The 26,587-nt window shown below is 35.7% G+C and overlaps 5 protein-coding genes across 6 annotated transcripts; 3 read left to right on the forward strand and 2 right to left on the reverse strand.

The window, feature by feature from the left end:
* On the forward strand, nucleotides 2,082–6,900 carry LOC18606354 (maspardin). The gene is made up of 8 exons (XM_007039912.2): nucleotides 2,082–2,303; nucleotides 3,121–3,246; nucleotides 3,767–3,865; nucleotides 4,174–4,316; nucleotides 4,810–4,918; nucleotides 5,532–5,639; nucleotides 6,080–6,220; nucleotides 6,323–6,900. Exons 1-8 carry the CDS (start codon nucleotides 2,232–2,234, stop codon nucleotides 6,746–6,748), a joined length of 1,224 nt encoding a protein of 407 aa, XP_007039974.2. The 5' UTR covers nucleotides 2,082–2,231; the 3' UTR covers nucleotides 6,749–6,900.
* Nucleotides 7,796–14,391, forward strand: LOC18606355 (40S ribosomal protein S13). 2 transcript variants are annotated; one of them, XR_001927270.1, is made up of 6 exons: nucleotides 7,796–7,910; nucleotides 8,006–8,078; nucleotides 8,169–8,307; nucleotides 8,393–8,579; nucleotides 8,671–8,769; nucleotides 14,373–14,391. XR_001927270.1 is itself a non-coding variant. In XM_018118445.1 (5 exons), the coding sequence occupies exons 1-5, from the start codon at nucleotides 7,888–7,890 to the stop codon at nucleotides 8,702–8,704; spliced, it is 456 nt and encodes a 151-aa protein (XP_017973934.1). In that variant the 5' UTR covers nucleotides 7,796–7,887; the 3' UTR covers nucleotides 8,705–8,913. The 2 variants fall into 2 exon arrangements, 1 of the variants encoding a protein (XP_017973934.1); XM_018118445.1 differs by lacking the exon at nucleotides 14,373–14,391 and having other exon boundaries at nucleotides 8,671–8,913.
* On the reverse strand, nucleotides 10,858–11,923 carry LOC18606356 (probable calcium-binding protein CML13). The gene has a single exon (XM_007039915.2). It carries the CDS (start codon nucleotides 11,678–11,680, stop codon nucleotides 11,237–11,239), a length of 444 nt encoding a protein of 147 aa, XP_007039977.1. The 5' UTR covers nucleotides 11,681–11,923; the 3' UTR covers nucleotides 10,858–11,236.
* Nucleotides 15,723–19,838, forward strand: LOC18606357 (probable leucine-rich repeat receptor-like protein kinase At2g33170). The gene is made up of 4 exons (XM_007039916.2): nucleotides 15,723–16,495; nucleotides 17,379–17,639; nucleotides 17,754–18,629; nucleotides 18,719–19,838. The coding sequence occupies exons 1-4, from the start codon at nucleotides 16,063–16,065 to the stop codon at nucleotides 19,198–19,200; spliced, it is 2,052 nt and encodes a 683-aa protein (XP_007039978.2). The 5' UTR covers nucleotides 15,723–16,062; the 3' UTR covers nucleotides 19,201–19,838.
* LOC18606358 (putative transferase At4g12130, mitochondrial) lies at nucleotides 20,000–22,770 on the reverse strand. The gene is made up of 5 exons (XM_007039917.2): nucleotides 22,277–22,770; nucleotides 21,370–21,623; nucleotides 21,100–21,198; nucleotides 20,746–20,904; nucleotides 20,000–20,669 (listed from the first exon to the last, which is right to left on the reverse strand). The coding sequence occupies exons 1-5, from the start codon at nucleotides 22,699–22,701 to the stop codon at nucleotides 20,425–20,427; spliced, it is 1,182 nt and encodes a 393-aa protein (XP_007039979.2). The 5' UTR covers nucleotides 22,702–22,770; the 3' UTR covers nucleotides 20,000–20,424.

Consider the following 26,587-nt stretch of genomic DNA (forward strand, 5'->3'; position numbering starts at 1 on the left):
CTCTAAATATATGTCGTATTTTGATTTTTCATTGACGATGAAGTAAACCTTGAATAGCTTTAATCAAATCTGTATTTGAACATAGATGGCTTTTGGGGGAAGTGATGGCTTGCACCACTAGTTTACTATCCACTTGGAGATCTATTTTCCAGTAACCCAACTACCAGGCTAAATTGAGTCCTTTACAAGTACCCCACAACTCAGCTCGGTATGCAGTGCACCTACCAAAGGTTGCAGAAAAACCACCAAACCAGTTGCCACAGGAATCTCGAAGTACTCCACTAGTTACTGCCTTACCTAGTGATCTTCTAAAAGCACCATCTGAGTTTAAGGTAAACCAACCATGTGGAGATGCTGTCCAGTCAACCAGGATCTCCTCTTTCCTGCTTTTTAGTGCTTCAATGCCATTCCTAATCTTACCACAACTTTTGACAATAACTGAAGCAAAACTAAGGATTGCATTTAGTTTCCCCTCTATTGTTACATGCTTTCCTTAAAAAATCCAAGCATTTCTCCATTTCCAAAAGTACCAGCAGCTCGTTCCAAATATGGTCACCCACTGGATCTCCCTTACTGTTAGTTTGCAATGTGACAAATTATGCGACAGCCAGTCGGTTAAGCTTGCGCTGAAGAAAAGGGCTTGATATTTCTGTGGTACCAGCCGCAACCAGAGAGCACTAGCTAGAGGATAGTCTCGCAAGGTGTGTGGGATAGTTTCATCCTCCTGTCTACATTGCATGTTGCAAGAATTGCTTGATAAGTGACGCATTACACATTCCTTATTGGTCAATAAGCATTTCTGCATGCACTGATACAAAAACGTGCAAATTCTTTGAGGCCCTTTCTAATGCCAGGCCATGTTCCAGATACTTTGTATTCTGTCTTGAGTGCCCGTATCTTCCTGTAGCCAATTATAGGTAGATGAAACGGAGAATAACCCAGATGAGGAATGTGCCCAATATGGTTCGTCAGTTCGATCGAAGAAATGTTGTGGTAAGGCCCTCGAAAGGAGACTTCTCTCTTCATCTAGTAGCCATGCATTAATGCCCTCAAAGTTCCAACTTCCATTAGAAAGTATAAAATCACGAACCTTTCTATTATCATTAATGAAATAACCCCTCGATCGAGCTGCCCCAATTAAAGGTCTGTCCCCAAGCCAAATATCTGTCCAAAAACGAATAGTACGATTATCTCTGATTAATATTTCTTCTAAATGGTTGCCATAGTCTGCTTATCGAATTTCAGAGAGCAGAAGACCCAGCTCGATTAATGCTAGTTGGCTCCAATATTATATTTTTCCTGTAGAACTCTCACCCATAATTCATCTGGCTTAGTTATAATCTTCAAACAAATTTTCATCAATAATGCATCATTTATAGCCTGTAAATGACGAATTTCCAAGTCGCCTTCCTCTTTAGGTTTGCAAACATCCTGCCACTTGAGTAGTTGATTTTGTGACTGTTTGAATCACCTCCCCATAAAAACCTCCCTACAACATGCTTCAATTTTCCAGCAAATATTGACTGGTATCGAAACTGTCTGCATAACATAGTAAGAAATGGTTAATAAAACAGATTTAATTAGTGTAAGTCTACCTGCAAACTGTTTTTTAATATAATTAGTCAATTATTAATTACAAAATTTTATTTAATTTAAAATAAAAATATAAAAATTTAATTAAATATAATAAATAATAAAAATTTACTTAATTTTTCAAAAATAATTCATAAACTTTTTAAATTATTATGTCAAAATTTATTCAACATACTCCCTCTAATGATTCTTACTCTTATACTAATTTTAACTCTGATTAATTTATTGTAAATACTTTTTACTCTTTTTTCTTTGGAGTAGTTTTATTTTTTAAATGTTCGATAATAAGAATGGAAGGAATTTCGGAAGATGCCACTGTATCTAAAATGCGCCAATAGGGTGCATGAAATTAAACTGCGCACACCCTTGAGAAAACGCTGACGGGCAGCTGAGAAACGTTTCCGTCAATTGACTGTTAACTCCCAGCCACGTGGGTTCTCTCGTCTTCTCGTCAAATTAGAATTTAAAAACTTGAAAAAAATAAAGGGGATAATTGGAAAGAACAACTAATACTAGAAAGTTAGGAACAATAATAAGAGAGAGAGAAAATTAAAACAGAGAGATCGTCGATCGATTTAATTGATTGATTCAAAAAGAAGGAATCGAATAGAATGAATGTAAAGTGATTGTATTCAGCAATGAAAGGCGTCTTCTCGGCGCCCGGAGATTACATCCACTTCAAGTCCCAAGTTCCTCTTCACAAGATCCCTGTAAGTTTTTTTTTTCCCAACTCTCTTTCTATATTTTTTAATTTCCACTTTTCATTTTTTCTCGTAATTTTATACAATTTTGATGTTGGGTTTTATGGTTTACTCTTATTATGTTAGAGTTTATGTTTTTGTTCTAGATATGGTATTGTTTTGATGAGAATTCTGATCTCAGGATTGCAGAATGTTGTTCTGGGTGTGTCTATCGTTTGCTTAATTTTATGCTTTGTACTTATAGTTTACTATTTATGCTGGGTCTGAATTGGTTTCAGCTGTGAATGTCCTTTTATGGTAAGTTAGGGATACGTATGAGCTTTGATTTTTACACATTGGAAAAAAAATTTTGTAAACGGATTTCAATTTGAGACCTGAAGATTGATTTTTGCTTATGCTAATTGTTGAATTCTGTTATGGTGTGATTTACTTGTTGGCTTTGTATCACTGAGGATGCATATGTTTGAAAGGTTATTGACCAGTTAGTAGTTGTCAGGTTTTCCTTCATGCTAGAATTTTGTTATTATTCTTAAACTTTTATGCTCATGATTGTGAACTCCTTAGCTTCAATAAACTGTATCGCTGTTAATTATAATGTTGTTCATGAAGATACATTCTGATTTTCTGACAAGTTTTATGCCTTTCTTGTTGTTTTGTTTATTTTTTTTACTGTTAATCGCTTGAAGTCTGGGATAGTTGACCCAACTTTTATGTTATTTGCATGGCTTAGCATACCTCTTGAATGGAGACACAGAGAGGGACTCTGCTATTACTTTTTATCAACCGTTATGGATCTCATTTTAGGAGTTGTTTGTTTCTCCCACAGATTGGCACAAAGCAGTGGCGATATTATGATTTTGGTCCCAAAGTGGTTCCTCCTATCATATGTCTTCCTGGAACTACAGGGACAGCCGATGTCTACTACAAACAGATCATGTCCTTATCCATGAAGGTTTTAAGCTATAAATTATAGTATCTTTGACTAGTTCTAGATAGTTTTTTTTTTCTTCCTATTTGCTGCTTCTTTAGTTCTTGGAAGATATCCTATGGGAGCTGACATAGGCTGTTTTATCTCTTCAAAACTACATGAAAAACAGAAGGAAACCTCTATAAGCTATCAGTTTTTTGTATGACTATATTCCTGTCTCATTATTGGTTTTAGTGTTATGATAAACTGGAGATTTTGTAGTTCTGCTTGTCATGGATATTTTTGGTTCTGTTTGTTGTTCAGAGAGTTAGCTCCTAGCATTATGCATCTTATGTCTTTAATAAGTAGAGTTCCAAATTTCTTTTGACCACTGCCAGCCTGAAATTTCCTCATTTCATTTATTGGATGAGGGAGACATTATTCTTGTTCTGTATAATGGATTTATTAAAATTATTATATGGTTTATTACCAAAAATTATTAGACTATTGTGAAGAATTTTTACTTCTTGTTAAGTCTAATAATTAAAGTTTCACAAATGTCCAGGGTTACCGGGTGATTTCTGTTGATATTCCACGTGTTTGGAATCATCAAGAGTGGATTCAAAGTTTTGAAAAGTTCTTGGATGCCATCGATGTTCACCATGTGAGAGCTTAATATATTTCTGGCCTATCCTTCATTCCTTCCCCACTACAGCATCTATTTGTCTTTTTCAGTGCATATTTCGTATTTCCTATTATATGTTTCTGAAATAAAGAATAGGTTGCCTACTTAAAGTAAAAAATATTTTACTATATTAGTTTTATAGTAAGTTTGTGGAAAGGTTCTAAAATGACAAATTTATCCTGATTTGCTGGTTCCACTGTTGGAACTATATTGTCAGTCAAGTTTATGGCAGGGGTAGTTCATGTTGAATTGTAAAATTTGCTTAGTAAGTAACATGTCTTGTACAGATACATTTATATGGTACATCCCTTGGAGGCTTCCTAGCTCAACTTTTTGCTCAACATCGTCCAAGACGGGTTAAATCCTTAATTCTATCAAATGCATTTTTGGAAACACGCAGTTTTGCCGCAGCAATGCCTTGGGCGCCTATGTATGTCTTCACATTTCTTGTAGTCAACTCTAAGCTGGATATAATCAAAATTTCTTCATTTGTTGGATTATGCATTGATGACTTACTCATTTGCATAAGATATGCCTCTCACTGGACTGTAAATTATTTGGTATTTTTGAAATCAAATAATTGCATGTGTGCGGTTTAGTGGGGCATCAAGTTAGAACAAATTTCCTTACAATGAGTCAATTCCCTGTAAATTACGCTCGCCTGTATAAATGCATTTGTTGGGTGACAGGAAAAATATGTTAATCTGCTTTCACTTATATTTTTTTTATATAAAATAGGCTTTCCCATGGTATAATTTTACTTATTGCTATACATAGTTTCTTGCATATTAGGTTTACAAGTATTCTTATTTATTTTAATAGTTCCTGCAATTATTTCTCAGTTTTTTTGCTTGCATGATCTTTATTACTTATTGCATGTAATTACAAAAAGTGTTCTTAAGATATTAACTTGCCACATGCAGTGTTGGTTGGACCCCGTCTTTTTTGTTGAAACGATACATCTTAACAGGAATTCGTGATGGCCCTCATGAACCTTTTATTGCTGATTCAGTGGACTTTGTCGTTTCACAGGTAGGCTTCTAGGAACACCTGGAACATTTTTCTGTATTGGTATTTTTGTTTTATCGTTTTGGATGAGATTCACATCACTTGCTTGTTGTGCCCTCATTATAATCCTGAAGTAATCTTGCTTCAGAGATTGCATATATCGCAGTTTTCCAATGCACAGTGCTTTTTGTTATCCTCTCAGTAGGTGCTTTATCATATATAGTCAACTAGTCTTATTTCCAGCCTTTGTTATCCTTCATCCACTTCCTTAGTTAGATTGATCATCCTGGCAAGGGAAAGTTCTGTGTTTCTGTAAGCTACATGGGATTCAAGCGTAGTTTTGCTAGGTTTTTAACTTGGTTCTATCAATTTAGAAATGTAATCAGTTGAGGTGGATTTATGTGGTGAAATTCTAAACGGTGTTTTTCGTAGAATTGTTCTCTCTCTCCCCCTCTCTATGGCTCTTTTCCTTGTTTCTTTGATGGGCAAGGGGAACAAGCCCTTTTATTTTCTGTAGGTAAACGCTTTTTCAGTTAGAAGTATGCACATTGTATTTTGCTGCTTTAAAAGCAATACGATCTACCATAAGAAAGAGGTTGCCTTCTTTATCTGAGGCCATATGTGACAATCATGTCAGGTTGAAACACTCTCAAGAGAAGACTTGGCATCCAGGTTGACTTTGACAGTTGATAGTGCTTCAGTTGGACCCCTTCTACTTTCAGATTCATTTATTACTATCATGGATGTAAGTTGTCTGAAACTTGCTTTTCATGGGTGTGCACACAAATATATTTTAAATATTCATGCTTTTTTAGGAATCAAGGTTTCTTTGCTAAGCTGGACAAGGATAAACAAAATAGATGGTTTCTCCATCTTCGTATGCTGTTAGCCTTTTCCTTTAAAAGTAAATGAGATATATCTTGTAATTCTATGAAGTGTGATCGTTTAAATTTTTTTGTTCATCTCTCCAATTTTTAGATTTTTTAGTTACTTTGCAGGTTAACATGCAAAATTTTCCTAGCCGCATGGCTGTAGAAATGTTTTAAAGCACAAGATGATTTCCTTCTTGCAACATTTGTACTCATATTATGAAGTTTTTCCCTTTAGTTTTTTATATTTGAAGGGGAAAGATAAGCTTTACCTGATAGCTCTATTGTTGACATGGTTTCGCACTCGGTCTCAAAGACAAATGATTTCTCTGCAATTCCTCAACAACTGAAAGATCAGCTGAGTGAGAGGTATCCAGGTGCAAGGCGAGCTTATCTGAAAACAGGAGGTGATTTTCCATTTCTTTCCCGCCCAGATGAAGTCAACCTACATCTCCAGGTATATGATGTGTCCATATAAACACAGGACTTATCTCATAATGATAGTACTGTCAGTATACCAAGAAGATTGTTATTTCAACTGGTATCTGAAACATGGCAGCTGCACCTGAGACGAGTTGGGGTAGAAGCTCAGCCAGATTTGGTTCGGAGCATCCCAAAAGATGGCACTGGTGGAAGCCCTAGCAAAGAAAATGATGAAAAGAAGGATAGTGATGACCCACCAAAAGATAATGGGGGCAATCCCGAAAGTACTTCTGAAGAAAGACAGTTGCCTCCAGCTCCTGAAAGTTCAGAATCTCATGGCCTTGATGACCAGCTCCTCAGCAATGCAAAAGTTTGTTCCCTTGGTCATGAAGGCGCAATTTGTTTGAGGCATTCTGCATTGTTGAAGAATCAACACACTGTAGCCTCTAAAATCCTTCTTCAATCGACATGGGAGTTCTTTATTTTCTCTTTGCTTCCCTTTTACGTGGAGTCATTGTACATTACTTCTAGTTATGGTTGGAAATTCAGACAACTGGTGTAAAATAGACCATAAATTAGCACTTTCTTCTCATCATTGTTGTTGATACAAGCAATTGTTGCAGACCAACCTGCGGTTTCCGTTGACAATGTCTTACCTGTTGCATTATTTCAAAGTTCTTGCTTTTATTGAATTCAAATAATATGTTGTGCACCTGGGACCTTGTAAATCCTGCAGGATCTGAAAACTACCATCCTTCGAAATAGATAGATTGTACCCGTTCCAATAGATTGTTCATTCTTTTTATTTTTCGTTTATAATTTTATGAAGGAATTTCCATCCTACTTGTCTCAAAGAGAAAACCAAAAACCAAAAATATAAGAAAATGTGTTCATTAAAAGTCTGACAATTTATCATGCAAAAGCATGGGTCTAAACTTAAATGACGTCGCTGACTAACTGCTTATCCTTGAAAGTGAAAACCCTTTCCTTGGTACTTGTTTGGATTAGTTTTTTTTTAGTTTATTCACCTTTTAAAATAAAAAAATCATGCCAAATAAGAATTTAAAAAAACTCTTAAAAAAATAAGTAATTTTTTTAAAGAATAAAATTAAAAAAAAAGTTTTGCAAAAAGCTCCATAGAAGAGCTTTCCCTCCTTTTTTTTTTTTTAAAAAAAAACAAGCTTCTTTTTTAGGATAATTTTTCTTTTTATTTTAAAAATGTCCTCATTTATTAAAAATAATTCTAATATTATCTATTTTTATTTTTATATGATGTATTATTAATTATAAATTTTATATTATATAAAAACACTTTTTATACTTTTTATAAATAAAAAATAAAATTAACATTTTTATTATAAATAAAAGAATTTATAATTAATAAAAAATTATTTATTAAATACTTTTTATGATAATTTTTAAAATTAAAACTTACATAAATTATTTTGTTAAATAACTTATTTATAAAAAAAATTATAAAAATAAATTTATCAAACAGATTTAATTTAATTTTAAAAATTATTATTTTTTATAAAAATTTTATAATAATTTTTAAACAAAAAATATCCATACCAAACAGGCTCTTGTACGTAGAACCAAACTTGAATGATAGGGCTACCTTTTCGTGCTTCTGGATTGCCGGCCTCCGAAACGCAACCCAAGAGGCCCCCCGGCCGCCCGCACTGTCCATAACCAGTCACCATGGGTCGCATGCACAGTCGCGGGTCAGCCCCACACTTGCTAACTCTCTTCACTTAATCTCTCACTTAAAAGTAATTATTTAACGCTAAATCTCATCCGTTCTTTTTTGTTGTAGCAGGAAGGGAATTTCAGCCTCTGCATTACCCTACAGACGCACCCCTCCCACCTGGCTCAAAATCTCCTCTCAAGACGTAAACGCCTATAACTAAACAAACTAAAATAATTCCATTTTTCCCTTTCTTTTTATTCTCCTTGATTTCTTACTTGTTATTGAAATTCAGGTGGAGGAAAACATCTGCAAATTTGCCAAGAAAGGCTTGACTCCATCACAAATTGGTGTCACCCTTCGTGACTCTCACGGTGTTGCTCAGGTCAAAAGCGTCACCGGCAGCAAGATCCTCCGCATTCTCAAAGCTCACGGTAAAACTTTTCCTTTCTTTTCAGATACGAAAACGTTGTGTCTGCAGTGGTACTTTTGCGTTTGAGGATTGTTAAATTGGGGTAGGATTGGCGCCGGAGATTCCTGAAGATCTTTACCATTTGATAAAGAAGGCGGTGGCGATTCGGAAGCATTTGGAGAGCAATAGGAAGGATAAAGATTCCAAGTTCAGGTTGATTCTTGTGGAGAGTAGAATTCACCGGCTCGCTCGTTATTACAAGAAGACTAAGAAGCTCCCTCCTGTTTGGAAATAGTTAGTTCTTTGCATCTTTGTCTGTCAATTGAAGCTTGACCATTTTCCTTTCTCCTACATGATTGTGAACTTTTTTATCCTGTCTCTGCAGCGAGTCAACCACGGCAAGCACTCTGGTTGCTTAGAGAAAGTGTTGGAACTCTGGACTGGAGGCCTGTTATGTCCTGATTTCACGAGTAAGACCTTTCCGGTGAGAATCTGTCTAGTAATGTGGGATATTTATAATGACACTGAAACAATGATGAAGTTCTTTGTGCTAACCATTTTTGGGATAGTCAAGGAGCATTATTGTCTTACATTTATTTTTTCCAATTCACACCTCAATCCTCACTTATGTCTTAGCGTGTCATCATGTGCTGAGAATTGTTATTTTGCTTGAATTGTGTGCTGATTTGTTTGCCAGCATGGAGAATTATATCAAGTTTCATTTCAGGAACAGGCCACGTCTGAAAACCTCCAACATATCATTAGGTTCCAACCATATCAACCCCAATTTACTTTGTCTCTATTTCTTCTCTCTTTAATCATCGTCAAATGACATTGAAATGATGTGCATAACTCATAGTCATTTAGATTTTTTAAAATCTTACAGCAATTAATTTAAGCCAAGTTGGTAATCCCTGGCAATCACACAGTACTTATGAAGAGAACCAAATAATAAGTGATTGCTAGGTCAAACCAAGCACCAAGCAACTGCAACGGGCTTTCATTGTCCATTCTATGCATTTTCACTGACTGAAACAAAGAGAACTTGAGCTGCTCTTTTTCCAAGAAGTTCAGAGTAAGGCAATCTATGTTGTTCATAGTAGTCGAACATGAAATTCAGCTCGCATTGTCCACTACTCGCAGAATCTAAACAATAGATGTATATTAAGCTGCAAAACAAGGTTAGTTAACTACAATAATCCCATTCCAACCTCGTGACATCCACGCTAATTGAAAAATAAGGATCATAAAGGATCAACATTTGATTCCAACATTAACATGTTAACAAGATCAACTAAATGCAAGCCCCTGTTCTGAGTCCTGGATCTTCAGTTCTGACTCTCTGTTGATGGCTAAACAAACCCATACTGCACTGTGCTTGTACATTCTTCAATACCTAAGTATATATTTACAAGTTTCAAGCATCATTTCCAGAAAAAGGAGGGCTTCGTATTCTGTTTGCTGTCACCTACACAAAGCAACTCGCCACTACTGAATGCTACCATCATTGGACAAAGCTCAACATAAAATCTAATGGTGGACCAGTGAGGCTGCAACTAGAAAGCAAAGGAGCAGACTTCATCTATTTTTGCACATCAAAAGAACCAAAGACTAGAAGTGCAGGACAAGATAATTCATCAAAATGATGGATCACACATCACAGCCCCACAGCCTTATTTAAAGCTATCAAGCATAAGACTGATATAAGCTGGCATCCTTTTAAGCATGGCGTTAAAGGAAAAGGACCCAAAGGCCAAGATAGCACTTCCTGGCAACAATGATTGCTCAAACAAGGTTATGAATAATCATCTATCCTATTCTGAATAAATTTGTAGGTGAAGGTGGTGGTCTTTGGTCCTCCATTCAACTAAAGGCTTTCTGCAACCATCAAAAGGTAAGTCAGATCCTTACATCATAAATTTGCAGACTTTTACAATGAAAACCGCATAATAGCAAACTCACCATACACTAAATTCCATCATTTTACTACGATGTACACTCTTCCCTAAAAATTAAGCTAGCGGCTTAGTATCAGTTTACTTCTGATTGATGTAAGATAAAACACCAGCAACTGATGCAAGTCCACAATCAAATTTGCAGTTACCTTTTGGCCATAAGTCATACCATGATCGAGACAACAATGTCGAGGCAAGATGGTTGAAATTGATCATCCATCAGTACATGCTCGACCTACGAACTCAATTTTAAAGTTCCTCTCAACCCAACTCAATGATAATATAGATAATGGATACAAAGTTTACAAAAATAAAGATGTCAATTGGGAGGAAAGGGAGGGCTTTCATACATCTCTCAATCTGTCAAATTACAAGTACAACACATACTCTCTGAATTTTAACAAAAGAGGCTCACAAAATTCAAGGATTCAATGCAAATCCTTCCTTTCCTTAAAAGAGACGACTAAAGATAGCACTCTACCATAATACCAGTTGAGAATTAAGAAACCTTAGCGGCCACTGCAGAATTAAGAAACTTCTTCAATCAGTTTTATCTTAGGCATCACAATTAGCATCCTTGAATCAGCATTCCCTCTCATTGACAAACTATTCTCCGATGAAAATAAACACTTCCCTCTAATTTCACCAACTCCATAAGATTAATACATGGACATTATACAAACAAAACAATCGGTTCACAACAAAAGATTGTTGAAACAAATTCCTCAAAAACATGGGGGAAAGAACACAAATTTCTAATACAAAACCAAACCAAACACAAGATATTAATATAAATTACATAGCTACACACCAATCAAATTCTCTAAGAAAGAGAGTTAGCATTACTTCCAACAATTCCATAGAAACAAACGAAAACAAAAAAAAACATTATCCTCCCCCACATCAAATCCAAACAGACCCTAACTTCCCCCCAAAAACAAAAGAACATTTTCTTGAAAATCAAAGAACAGACAGAACAAACATTAATGACCTTTCTCACTTAGCAACCATCCTGGCAATAAATTCCTCATAACGGATCTTCCCATCCGACCCGACATCCACTTCCCGGATCCACTCATCGAACTCCGACGGCTCCAGCTTCTCCCCAATGCTAGTCAATATATGTCTCAGATCCGCCACAGAGACAAACCCGGTCGACTCCTTATCCAGCACCTTGAAAGCATCGCGTAGCTGCCGATCGAAAGGCTCAGGTTTCATGTGCTTCGCCATGAGATCTAAAAAACGAGGGAAGTCAAATGGCGCCGTCAGCTTCTCTTCAGCGACTATAGCTTTGAGTTGGGCTTGGGTCGGGTTTCCCCCGAGAGACCTCATTAGGATCCCTAGCTCCGATGGAGCGATCTTGCCGTCGCCGTCGGTGTCGAAGAGAGTGAAAGCCTCTTTCATTGATGAGACTTGGTCGTCGCTTAGATCCTTGCCCATTTTCTACGGTTCGGGATTACGGGTTTGGGCGCTTTAGCTTTGAAGGAAGAAATGAAATGTTCTTTCTTTTGTTGCTTCTTGTTGTCTTTGAATTTTGATTTCAAGTGTTTGTTGTTGTGAGGAGAGGAGCGAGGGTCGGAGAGTTGCCTGAAACGGTGGCGAATTAATGGTGTGATTTTTAAGAGAAAGCGACGTCGTTTTATGGTTCTGACACAGAAAATAGTTAAAAGGTGCGACTTGTCCCGTTCAATTATTCTATGTAGATGCTGATTGCTGAGGAGGCGTAAGATTATTGGGAATCGGAAATGGGTCCACAATCACAGGTGATTTCAATTAATTAAGACGTTACATATATATTAATTACATGCCTAAGTTAAATTATATTTAATAATCTCTTCTTATATTTGAAGGGCTCATATAATTCAAGCCACTTTCCTTTTTCTTTTTCTTTCCTTGTTTTTGCTTACCTAGATCACCTTGAGAGAACATATAATTCAAACTAATCTTTGTCATAAATAAAATATTATTTTATGAATAAAAAAAAACTAATCTTTGTCATAAACTATTTTTCTTAGTGTAGACTCTACTCCATTGTCCTAAACCTATGTTATAGCCTTCACAATTATTTTCGAATTTATTATTTGTCTTCGGACCATTTTATTGCAATAGTATGTTTGTCTGTTAAAAAGGTCCAAGTCAAGGCCCGAAGAACACGGATTTCAGGCTTGCAATTATATGAATCATCCTTTTATGTTTTTTGGGTTGGAGGAACAGTCCTTGTTTCTTGCAATGATTGTTCTAATGTTGGCCCAAGGCTCATGGGTCTGCCCCATTAACTTCACCCTAAAGCTTCTACAGTGCCATACTCGTGGATCTATGTCCCATTAACATCAAGACCAGAGCTTCTACACTACCAAGACCCAACTTGGCATAAATGCCAAGCTTCCTTGCTCTGCAATTCTCATCATATTCAGTCTAAACTTTCATGTTCACTTGGATTTGAGAGTGTAGTACAATTTCAGGAGTTATCAGATTTGCCAAAAGGTTACCAACATTCAAGCTGCGAAAGGCCCCTTATAGTCAAGTGCAATACGGCTTTGAGTTTGATATGTAGGATGATGGAGAGTATAACATAAAATAAGATAAGAAAGGGCATTGTTATTTTATGTTTGATGTGTGCAAAGATTAAAAATAAGATATGATGATTTTTGTCTTATATCACGTTTGGTTTGTGCAAGATTGGAAGTAGGGTAAAATGATTTTTTTTCATTGGTCAAAATTACCTCAAGCATATAGCTTTAAGTCCATTTTTAAATTTAAATTTGACATAATGTCTAAAAAAACCTCTAAACTATTCATAAAAATTCCAATAATTACATATTTTTATCTATTTTTTGCTATATTAAATCAAAAAGCAATCAAAGAATTCTTTTTTTTTTTTGTTTATGTTCCAAATGCAATAACATCACCTTTAGCATACCTTTAGACCTTTCGATTGCCTATGGTCATTTATCCTTTCTAGGTCTTTCCATGGTTAAAGTTTAAACTAATAATCAACAGTCATATCTTGTTTGTTTTTGTTTTCCAAGAAGAAAACTTTTAACTCTTCATTAAAACTTAAAAGTAAACCCGCCATTAGGGGAGATGTTTATGGAAACTATTACGACTGGGAGAAATTTTGCTGCCCCCGTGGAAGATGTGAAGAGATGATTATAATGCAAAGGAAGTGAACGTCTTTCATTAAAGAGGACACTTTTTCTTGTTGATACCTGACCCTTGTGCAAGAAGAAAAAATTTAAAGTATCCACACCAAAATTCTAATCATAAGAAAGACAGGTCTTTATGTCCCTGCGACATTTGACTAAACAAGTAGTGGTTGTTAGATACCCGTCAATCTCAAACGGTAAACATTTCTAGAACGAAGAAGAGTGGAAAAAACCAAAGACAGAAAAATCAATGTTAATTAAGCATATATTCCAATCTTGTTTTGCATTAATTCAAGTACGCGTATTGCAATCAAACCCTTTGGAGAAGAAATACATTTGTTTTGTCTTTTTGCCTAGAATTTTGGACTTTTTTTTTCCGATAAATTAATTTAATCCATTTTTTTTCCTACCACTGCGATGGAGAATTAATGGCGGGGAGGGTAAGTTGAAAACACCATGATATTTCAATGAAATGGCATGATTTTCTTTGTCATCATGGCCAGTATCTGCCATCCTTTTTTTTTTTTTCACCACTTGCCCTAGTTCTTTCCCTTTCTTGCTTAAATTATACCCTGTGAGAGGCAGTCAGGTACAAGAGGTCGATATCTTTTTAGAACATGGGAAAAGATGGTTCATCGTTCAAAGTGTAAAGTTGGGGGCCTACTACTTTTTCTTGTGCACGATCCAATTCTTTAATTGAGTATCATGTTGTGTCTAATCGCGGGACCAATCCCTCTAGTTTTGCCTCTTACTCATTTTGTTTTGATTCGAGTGTCCCTCTATCACATTAACTACCCTTTGAAAATTGCAAAGGAATTTTTTTTCCTCTGAAGGACGGATTCAGTTTCAATATTTAATTGTTCAATTTTGAATTACATTTGTTTGTTTCATGTAAAGTTTACACATATAGATTTCAGGTGCGTATCAAACATGTAAATGGTGGTATAATTAAGTAGCCATAACATCAGCAATTGATCACAAAACAGGAACTCGAAGCAAAGTGTTCAACCAAAGGCCATTAGTAAGATGATGGGGACAACCGGATGAACCATTTTCCCAGTGTCGGCATTGCAAACACAACATTTCAACAAAGGTAATCAAAGATCATTGAGACAAAAGATCCCAAAATGGACCCCCTTTTTCCCCTCTTTGAGAGGAAAAAGCACTAGTTATTAGTGACGAAAAATGTATTAAACTGTTAAAATGATGTGTTGGTGTGGGCTATGAATTAGGGTTTTACGAGAATCCAAGGTAAGGGAATAGTTGTATAATATTTGTCCTACTTATTTTTATTGGGTCAAGAATCCCTTATACGAAGCAAATCCGAAGGACATTTTGGCTTGTTGCACGTTTGACGTGAGTGACATGATCAAACTGGTTCAGTCAACCACCGTCTGCCCCCTCCTCGAGAAGGGAAAAAACAATCCCACCAAAAGGAATAGGAAAATAAATAAGGCGGTGATCTCCAGTTCATCCACTTCCTAGGCTGGTTTTCTGGCCTTATTTATTTTTATTTTCTTTGGGGTAGTTTGCTGTTTCTTGCTAGGATTTCTACAATAGGGCATGAGCGTATTATTGTCAACCCCACGTGAGAGGCCATTTTTTGTTAGGTTCCCTACCCAAATCCCATTGACTTCAAAACTTTCCCAATTCAAGGAGAGGAATATAACCCTGATGGGCTGATAGCCTAGACTTTTTTTAAAATTTTATGGTGAACAACTGCAAATAAAAATAATAAAAATACGGCACATTGTTTGAATTTGAGCAATTTGAAGGAATAACTGTCCCATAAAGAAATCTCTAACTTTTGAAATTCAGAATTGGCACCTTTTTTGAATTGCTACTAATTGTTCTTAATCAGTTTAACGTATGCCTTGGATTCCTTATAAATTACTAGTAATTTCTAGGTTGAAAGAAAATGGACTTTTTAATCTTTTTATAAAGTTTTTAGGAGAATTTGAAATCGAGATCCATTTTGAGTAATGTTAAATGCATTTTCCTTATAATAAGTAATCCCTTTACTTAAGTATTGAGATCCCAATTGGGAAATTTAATTCTCCAATCATCCTAGCTCACATGTAAGTTAAATTCCGTATGCTCAATTGATCCAAAATTGCCCATCTGCTTGGCTTATCCATTTCTGTACAAAAAGTGATCACACACTAGCACCAAATTTATCAGTATTACCTACTTGTCACAGACAAGAAACTCAATCACACCCACACAGCTCATTTCCTGATAATCAGACCTAAATCAAACTAAACTACAAAATCAAACGAAGGAAAAAGGCTTGCTATGGTCGCAGTTATGATGCGAAGCTGTCATCATATCATCACCCATATTTCTTTATCGCTGGTGTTAAATTTCGAATGGGAACATGTCGAGTTGCCCCCAAAGTCGCTATTAATGGTGCATTCTCTGTTTCAAACTTTGACATGCACTTAGCTCTACACTTCTCCACTTCTCTTTCCTTCTGTCTCTTTCGTGCCGCTCTGTTCTCACTATCTTCTTCTTCATTTCATTAACTATTGAATTTACTGCAAATATTCTACAGAAAGGGAGACTTAATTACTCTTAAAGGAAGAAACAGATATGGCTTGTTGTCTTTGAGCTTTTTTATTATTAACTAATTAGAAGAAGAAGGATACCCTGGCAGGTTTCAGCCAAAGGAAAAAGATGGGTATCTCTCAGTTTCTGTTCTTTCTCATTCTTCTGCTGTTCACATTCTACCTTCCACTATCGGTTCATGGGAACACAGAGGTTAGAGCTCTAATGGAGCTGAAGGCTTCTTTGGACCCAACAAACATGGTCCTCGAGTCATGGAAAAGTGATGGTGATCCTTGCGGTGATTCTTTTGTGGGTGTGGCTTGTAATGAGCACCGTAAGGTGGCTAACATTTCGTTACAGGGGAAGGGACTTTCTGGTAAAGTGTCGCCTGCTGTTGCCGGACTCAAGTGTCTCTCTGGTTTGTACTTGCATTACAATTCTTTGTCTGGAGAGATACCTAAAGAGCTTTCAAATCTTCGAGAATTGACTGATCTTTATCTTAATGTTAATAATCTGTCCGGCAGCATTCCTCCTGAGATTGGTAACATGGCTGATTTACAAGGTTAGTTCAGTTTTTGGTTTCTGAATTTTCGTTTACTTTAGTTCCATATTCTTGTGGTTCTATATTATGCTTTGTATTGTTTGGGTGAGTGAGTATCGGGAGGGACCTTTAATTTTTCTTTACCATGAAATCCCATTTCGCTTTTCTGTGTAATTAGTTATGGCAAAACTAGGCAATGATTTTAACCATGTCTTTAGCCGTTCTGAACTGAACAAAAGAGGGCAGAAGTCATGTCTCTAAGAACAAAATAAAACATTGTTAAGGTTGCTTGGTCAAGTTTGTAATTGTCTATGAAACCAAGCAAAATATCACGGTATCAATAGTACATCAGAGACCCAAAAAAAACCTATTTTTCTGGTAGATCTCGACGCAGATCATGAAAGTTAGGCACTCATTTATTCTTTTTCTTTATATTCCATCCCTTTGCATAGCAGCTAATCGTTTTATATAGAGTTCAACTTTTCAAGCTATTCAATAACTTAGGTTATGGCCGAATGTAATAGCTAAAAAATATCTTCGTTATACGGTCTCCGAATTGGCTTTTCTTGGGCCCCTATACTTCACGTTCTACCGTTGCGAATCACAGAAATCACATGTTCTATGATATTTTCTGCTGCCTACTACTTGCCTTTATCAGTCAGCTCAACAACGGAAGATGTTCACACTATGCTTTGCTAATATATGAATTAAATTGCTTTCCTTTCCGTATTTATACGTAATGCATCCCACAGCAAGCTATGGACCATGAGATTGAAAGATGTTGCTACCGTTATACGATTTTTACTGAGTTGTTGGAATTTTAAAATAATGGAAATATCTTTGAATCTTACTGTGATATTGATCTTCAACTCTCATCTTAACGAGCAAGTTGTTTGATTTGTAGTTCTACAGTTATGTTGCAACCAGCTGACAGGGAATATACCTACGGAGATAGGGTCTTTGAAGAAATTAAGTGTTCTTGCTTTGCAATATAACAGATTAGATGGTAAAATTCCTGCCAGCATAGGGAATTTGGGAATGTTAAGAAGACTTGACTTGAGCTATAATCGCCTCTCTGGTGCAATTCCTACAACATTAGCTGATATTCCACAATTGGAAATTCTAGAAATCCGAAACAATACTCTATATGGAAGTGTCCCTTCAGGTAAGTCTGTTTTCTCCTAAACTAACTTTTGACATTAATTATTGCTCTTATATGATTCTTCTTGTTCATGGTTAACTTAGACTGATTTGTTGTCTGCAATGAATCAAAAACAAGGTCTGAAGAGATTAAACGGAGGATTCCAAGGTGAGAACAACCCGGGTTTATGTGGCACAGGGTTTTCAACGTTGAGAGATTGCACTCCTTTTGATGGTCTCAACATCAACCAGCTTGAACCTTTCCGATCACATCTAAATGGCACTGCTACAGGAGTTACCTCACAGACTTCAAATATCCAGGGCGATTGCAACCACACTGATTGCTCAAATCCATCGAGATTCCCAAAGATACCTGTTATTGCAGGGATTATTACAGTCAGTTTCGTTTTCGTAGTTGCTGGATTTCTTGCATTTGTTCACTACCGTAGGCAGAAACAAAAGATAGGAAATACATCTGATCCTTCTGATGGGCGCCTTAGCACTGACCAGGCTAAGGAATTTCACAGGAATGGAAGTGTTTCTCCACTTGTAACTCTCGAATATTCATACGGATGGGACCCATTAGGTGATGGTTGGAAAGGAATTGGATTTTCCGAGGAGCATTTGAATAAGTTTAGGTTCAACCTAGAAGAAGTTGAGTCTGCAACTCAGTGCTTTTCCGAGATGAATTTACTGGGAAGGAGCAATTTCTCTTCTGTCTACAAAGGGATTCTAAGAGACGGTTCTCTTGTGGCCATCAGGAGTATAAACGTGACTAGCTGCAAGTCCGAGGAAGCAGAGTTTGTTAAGGGCTTGTACTTATTAACCTCCTTGCGACATGAAAACATTGTTCGGCTGCGAGGGTTTTGCTGCTCGAGGGGCAGAGGCGAATGTTTTCTCATGTATGACTTTGCTTCTAAGGGAAACCTATCTAAATATCTAGATATAGAAGGCGGAGGTGAACAAATTCTTGACTGGTCGACAAGGATTTCCATCATCAATGGCATTGCAAAAGGTCAGTTTATCAGATCAGGTTTCCATCAAGGATCAAGAGTCCTTCAAATGTTTCTCTTTAACTAATATTCTTATATTTTGCTCAAACAGGTATGGAGTATTTGCACAGAAGTGAAGCAAACAAGCAGCCCATAGTCCACCGCAACATATCTGTCGAGAAAGTTTTCATTGACCAGCAATTCAACCCATTGATTGCAGACTCTGGTCTTCATAAGATTCTTGCTGACGACGTTGTCTACTCAACTCTGAAAGTGAGTGCAGCCATGGGTTACCTAGCGCCAGAGTACATTACCACTGGCCGTTTTACAGAGAAGACTGACATATTTGCATTTGGAGTGATTATTCTCCAAATCCTGTCTGGTAAACTTCAACTGACAAGCTCAATGCGGTTGGGAGCGGAATCAAGCAAGTTCGAAGATTTTATTGACACAAATCTCAGAGGCGAATTTTCTGAATCCATGGCAGCTAAGTTGGGGAAAATTGCACTTAGTTGCACCCATGAACACCCTGACGATAGACCAAGCATGGAGACAATAATTAAAGAGCTAAATGATTGCAACGTCAGTTCTTGATGAGCCTTTTCCCCAAATTGAAGAAGTGATGATGATGGGATCGAAGAGATTGCTGAAACTGCTTTTTGTTGGTTGTTATAGATATTTTCACAGGGACTATGATGATTGAGGTGTGAAAAGATGGCAGTCTAATGTAAAGTGGAGTTGCAAAGGAAACCTTGGGAGGGGTTTCCCCCATCATTACTAGCAATAAAAAAGCCCTATGGAGAGGTGGGGAGAAATAACTTTCTAGTCCTACAATTTGGTACGTACACCAATTCGTATCTCCATGAGCATTTACATTTGCAATCGCAATCGAGCGAGCAAAACAAGCCTCAAACCGCTGAACTGCTCCCCTAGGCATAGCAACAAGCATTTGAAAAGGATATTATGTTGTCTGGAGATGTGATCGTTCAACATTGTAGTGCCTGCAAGCTTGTTTGAAGCTCGAATTCGCATTTTGGAAAATTACATATTAACCTCCCAAAAACAAATTGCTTCTTTGTAAGTAGAAACAAAGCTACGCTCGTCGTCTAGACCTATAATATACCATTTGTGGTCGCTTTAAACTTGGTTTCGTTACTAGTGTAAAGTTGTTTTTCTCTTCTGACACTCAACTTTCATTAAGGAGCTGGAATTTCACTATTTGTTCTGCCAAAGACGGACTTCAAGAAACCATATTCTCTTTTTCTCACAAATTCTCAACTGCGAATAAACAGCTTGGTAACAAACATCCTGATTATAACAAATTGAACGTAGGGTAGCTGTGTTGCACCATGATCCATAGAGAGGCAGACGATTTTTAAGAAAGTCATGGACATTGCGGATACAACATACGATGATTTCACATTTATTTCCTCACAGCAGGTATTATATAGTAGCGGATAAACAATGGTAATCACCCGATTCCATAGTGTGGCAGTTCTTTCCTTTCTAGTTTGGATACCTATTCGCTCTCCAGCAAACAAGTTTTCTCCTGGACTATGATGAACTGATTATGGAGCATCAATGTACCACGATTGGAACCAACACCAGCCAAGTTTTCTCAAGGCACATTTTTAAGGCTTATGACGTTTCCCTTGGAGAACATCCTTTTATTTTTTTCTTTCTTTGGTGAGAACAAAAAAATGTAAACAAGTTAGCAGTTATAAAAGAAAGTTCCAACAAGTTGTACTGCTGCTTATAACCGTGTGAGGTGCCAAGCCAGGCCAACATCCGGAGGACTATCAAGGCATGCAAAGCAGTCTATGCAACGGCACTATGTTGTTGATGTTCTTGAAACCATTCTGTGGGCCACCAATCTGGTCTAATGGCCTCCACCTTCACATCCTCCTGTCCTTGTAGTGTCAATGAGCCAAAACCTTTGAAGGCTTCATCCAGCCGCAAGACACCCATTCCACAAAAGCCAAGTGCAGTGATCACAGTCCCTGCCTTCTTACCGGAGGCAGTGTTAATCACTTCTGAACCAGGGGCAACTTTTCCCTCCACCTCTGAAATAACAGAAAGGTGTTAGTTGTGTTGTGCCAAGATAATTAACTTTATCAAAGCCCAGTGGAGGGAGGCTACCTTTTCCATTTTCGTCAAGAAACTTTAAAGGAAGCAAGCGCTTGCGAATAACCCCCCTGTGGTGTGTACGAGCTATGAGTTCTTGTCCCACATAGCACCCTTTATCAAAGCTGATTGCATTTAGGCCTGTGAAATTGTATTCAAGTGGAATTGCCTCTCCTAAACAACATAACAAAAATGTCACAACAGAAAGACCAGACAAATAGATCTAAACTCTAAAAACAAAGGAGAAACATCTCATAATAAATTGAAGAAAAACAATAAGATGAATAGCCAAGTTAAAAATAAAGTTAGAAAATGCAAGAAATATTCAAGAAACTTAAGTATACCATTAGCAACAAAGCAAACAGGCACCTTTTGGAATTTCAGTTGAGCCCTCTGCAACTCCCTTCTCTAATCTCCACAGAAGATAATTCTCTTCATCTGTTTCTTTATCAGACTCAACTAAAGGTGCTGCAACAGACAAGAGAATATTAAATTTTGCAGTTTAAGCGACCAGAGGATTGCTGACTTCTATAGAAACAGTACATCTTAAATTGATTCTTATCTCAAAGCCAATGATTTATGTTAAAAATGTAAATAAGAACACATTCTTCAGAAGCAACAAAGGTTTGGTTAACTCACGTGTTGTACCGGATGGAAAGATCCCCCTAAAACCTAGACAACCCAATCTGGGATCCTTAAACCATTGCCATCCAACATCATTGCCATGTGAAGCTGTTGTGCCAGAACCATCAACACCAATTCCCCAACCAACAGAAGCAGCCTCTGGTTCTTCAACAGTTGGTGTCTTTCCAAACAGGTTCTGACCATACCTCTGCCAGCAAGAGAAGTCTTCTGCCACATTCTCAATTTCTACCTTAGACCTCAACCGGTATCTGCAACAGCAAATAGAGGAACGACTGTCAACAGAAATTTTAAAGTTTGCATTACTATAAAAGAGAAACACACATCACCAGCTGGTATAATAGTCAATGCCTTAAACTAGCTGGTATAGTAGAAGAATGCCTTAGAGATGCAAGAACATTTTCAGACTTACATATTCGACAAATCATTTTTAAAACAAAGGCAACACTACCAGAATTCATACTGATTGTGAATTTAACAAATAATAATACTCTGAGGAACTACAAAGCGATACAGACTGATAGCTTATCTGCTTTAGACCTCTCAGCCAAAAAATGTAGTAGTGATTCAAGCAAGTTATCAAACAGAATATCTAAAGTCGCAAGTAAGGCATTATACATGGCTGTTGAATGCCAACACTGAAATGCAGTCTATCCAGCAGAGGCTTATCAAAACGACACCCAAAGTAGCTACTAGAATTTGCAAACACAAAAGAAAGCATTTTAAATAAAGCTAAAAACAACAGAAAAATTTAACCTGATTTTAATCAAAGAATGAGAGATCCTAAGTAATTCAAATGCACAAGCTATACACAACAGAATATTATTCTCCCAAAATCAATAAAATTCCCAGTTACGATTAAAACGGTCCAATCTCTAAAAAAATGTAAACTAAAAGTACCCACTTCTTAAAAGTCGCCAACAACTCATCCAAGATCGAGCCATCGACATCAGCCAGAATCTCCACCGACCCACCAGACGCACGACCCGGACCCGACCCAGTCCTATCGAGCTTCTCTTCGGCGCGAGGCGGCCTATACAAGAACAAATCATACAAAAACCTTCCTTGAGGCGTCAAAAGAGCTGCATACATAGGAGGAACTACGACAGAGGCCACGTTTGTCGTAGGAACGGGGGAGTTATCTTCACGCGGGGGTTCACCGAATCGCCGAACATCGTTTGTTAAAAGACCCTGAAGGAATTTGATTGTTTCGGGTCCCGAGAACCGGATTACGGACCGCGATTTCAAGTGAGAGCAGAGAGGACCGGCGTTTTGGAGGTGGTGAAGGGAACGATGGCGGATGAGAAGAGAGGGTACGAAACGGCGCATTTTGGTGTCGTTTCGCCGGTGGAGATTTGGGTTGTTTTTGTGGGGTTGAAGGAAAGGGAGATGTTTTGGGTGTTGGCATGCGTGGCGAGTTGGGCTGGTGACACGTGCGCTTCGGTCTAGCTTTTGGTTCTCGACACTGACACGTTGTTAAAGGGTAGACACACACAGATGTTGGATAAAATAATAAAATTGTTGAACAAGATTGAAACTGTTTTAATTTTGGGGATGAATGTGGGCTTTGAGTTGATGTTTAGATTGGGTCATAACCCGAAACAAAATATGGCTTTTGGATCATTGGTCTGGCCCACCCAAAAGTCATGACTCATTGGCATTAGGCAGCATTGCCTTTGGAAACATCATTTCATATTGCTCATTGTTTCTCTCTTGCATTCCAAAGCTAAAGTAAATGAATCATGAAATATTGCTTTAACTTTCATCCTTCGAAACTATATTATTTTTTCACCTCGAATGTATATATATATATATATATATCTCATTAACCATAACTATAAAAATAATATTCATTTTTCTATTCCATTTTTTCTTTCAATTTTGTTTTTCATGAAAAATGGTGTGATTGAAGTAGATAGAGTATAACCAAAAAAAAAATTTGATCAAAGCATATACAAATTATTTTTCTAAGTTTAATAAAAAAAGAGAATTTGATCATGTAGAATGCAAAATACATATAAACATTTCACAAACATAAGACCCATATTCAGTTACATGTTCAAACCAAATTGGTTAATTTTAATTTCCTCTGAATTTCATTTTCTTCTAAGTTACGTAATGTTAAAAACTCTATTACTATAATCCAATATCAAAACAACCAAATTTTAATCTCATTTCCTTGAAGGAATAACAGTCCTTTCTCTTCTTTTATCGTTTTCTTCCCTTAAATAATAATTTTTATTAACATAATATATTAAAATTTTAAAACAAATATTTAATAATTTTTAATAAATATAAATTTAATTTAAAATCAATTAATAATAAGTGAAGAGATTTTTATTATATTTATATATCTCTAATATTTCTAATTTAACATGTGTGAGACAATCATTATATATATATGTATTATAACAGGACTTATTCATTTTATTTTATAAGATGTGGACTAGAGTTATAAACAAGCAAGAGAGATGGAGAGTATGGTAAGAGATTTGAACCAAATTTTTTAAAATATAAAAACATATGCATTTAATTTTAAATCAAATAGTAAGAGGTTAGGGTTGATGATATAACAAACTATTAAAATTAGGTGATTATGTCCAGCCTAATACTGAAATTAATTCTAATTTTAGGAAGTCCACGGTTTCGAGACAAAACAGCTATTGGATAATTCTTTAATTTTCAACAGATTCCATCTACATAAAAAAAAATAATTTCAACAATTAGCATTTGATTAGTAGGAGATTTGAAAATTTGCAGAGACCTAGGCTCCGCCGCAAAAAATGGATTATGCTGATGCTTAAGCGGTCGAGTCACAGAATTCATCATGACTGGGGCAAAGATTATTCCTGCAAGTTGTTGTCCTGATAAACTAAAGTAAATATATATTTAATTTAATTAAGTGAAATAAGAGGTTTACCTAATTTTGTTTTCATAGTGTTGGGGACTTTGGAGTTTGGATCACCACTTTACCTAATTTCTGATTTCTCATTTATCACTTTGAATTGAATCCAACTCCGTACCATTAAGTATTTTCTCATTTACCTAATTTTTTAGTAATAAAAAATTGTGTGGTGATTATCTGCATGAACATGGCCAAGTAATAATCACCCGCACTAGCTTCTATTGCTTGCAATAAATAATTATCAGTGCCAATCAACTTCATTTAATTAGGTAACCACTTGTTCGTTCCAAAAATTTGGACTCCAAGCTTAGTTTATTGAGTATTTATTAAAATTAATTAAGATTTTTTTATATTAAATACAGTAATAGACCATTAATACAATGAATTTTTATCATATTAAATAATATTTTTTAATATGATAATTTAAAAATTTTAAAATACTCATTGAAATACTCAAAAATGAATATTTATAAAATTTTGACAAAACTATCTTTTTGTTGTTACAGTAAAATTTTTATAAAATAATCCTCGATAAATTAATAATCTTGATTAAATAATATTTTTTTCGATCTCGACCTGAAACCAACATGATAAATTAATAATTCGTTAAATTTAAAAAATAATACATTAAAAAAAAGATATTAGTCTCACTTGATATATAAATTAATAATATTTTCATACATCAAAATTTTATATATATATACATGATTCAATTAAGAAGTTTTGTAAAATATGACTCTAATGTTATTTATTTCTCTTTGAAATTGATGTCCCTTAGATCTCATCTCTAATTTTTTTTAATGCATTAAGAAGTTCTGCTGTAGTGTTCTCTTATAACAAGAAAAAATTATGCAATATTATTGTTACTTTGAATATATATTTGCGCGAGATTAACTTCAATATAGAACTATCATCTTCAATTTCATTTTCATTGTCATTTTTTATGACGTTCTCAATAATTTACTAGTTAAGAATAAGGATAATTTGTAATTCGATAATTAAGTAATATTCATATAATCAAAATATATAGCACTTAAATGTTTTGAAAAAACAAATTATCTTGATAAAATAATTTTTATTAAATAATTTATAAATTATTAATTTATCAATTAAATAATATATCAATTAATTAATTAATTTTAATTATCTAAAGAGTATTAATTTATAAAGATTTTACTGTATTTGAATTTTAAACTTTTAGATTAAAAATCTCAAATTTAATTTCATTGCAATTATCTAATTTTGTTTTTTTTTTATCTCATCTTATCTAAATCTAACATGGAAAAAAAAACAAATTGAAGTGAACCTAATCAAACATCAAATGATCATAGATCATTTTTTTTTGGAAGGAAGATAATGGCCAACATGAATATTTTAGCATATCGGAATTGTCCCACTGTCTAGCGTAGCATTATCAAAGCTTTCATCTTGGAATCAATTAAGCTTTGCTCTGCGTAATGGTTGACGTAAAATCTCAAAAGAGTCAAGACGGGAGGAGGCCGAAGGCTTCAGCCTCAAGTTTCGTACGGTCTCTGTTTTCATACGGATGACGAAAGAACCTTTTTATGCATTTTGACTTTTGCTCAACCTCCTGGATTATTAATCAAAATCAAAATTGATGGGCACTAAACAAAGAAAAGAAAGAAAGCAGAAGAAATTGAAAATTGGGAAAGAGACAATAAAATAATCATTGCGGAAAAAAGTAATTGTTGTTGTCTTCGTCGTCATCGTCGTCAGTGATGATCTCAAACAGAAGGGAGAAAATGAGAAGTTCTTTCTCTCTTTAATGTAAAATAATGATAAATTTCGTAATCTTAAGTGCCTACTTCAAATTCTATGTTTCTCTCCTGCAACAAACATGTGCCGCACACTCCTAGTACCATATAAAGTATTTTTTTTAAAAAAATTAAATTATAAAAGTTTATATATAATTTATTTTTAAGATAAAATGAGCATTTTCAAAATCTTCGAAACATATTATATATATATTTTTCTAAATTATATCATGTCACATGTGTTAAAAGAAATTAAAATGAGAGGCTAACTAGAGAGCATATGCCTTAGCAAATGAGGGAGTTCAACTTTAGTCTTCTGTTTTGAGAACTTTTAGTTAGTAGGGAGGTACATGGGAGGTGGGTCACTTGTATTAAGCTGTTGGTGATGGAGTGGTATTTCGGGCAACCTGGAGAACTCTGAAAGGATCCTGGATGTGTACAGGGGAGTTTTTCAATCCTTTGATTGTTTTTCTAGTTTTGTTGGATTCTTCTGTGAATGATTGTGTTGATGTATAGGGGCCCTGCTTTTATTTTT

This window comes from Theobroma cacao, chromosome 3 (assembly GCF_000208745.1).
Source record: "Theobroma cacao cultivar B97-61/B2 chromosome 3, Criollo_cocoa_genome_V2, whole genome shotgun sequence".
In the NCBI taxonomy this organism is placed as follows: Eukaryota; Viridiplantae; Streptophyta; class Magnoliopsida; order Malvales; family Malvaceae; genus Theobroma; species Theobroma cacao.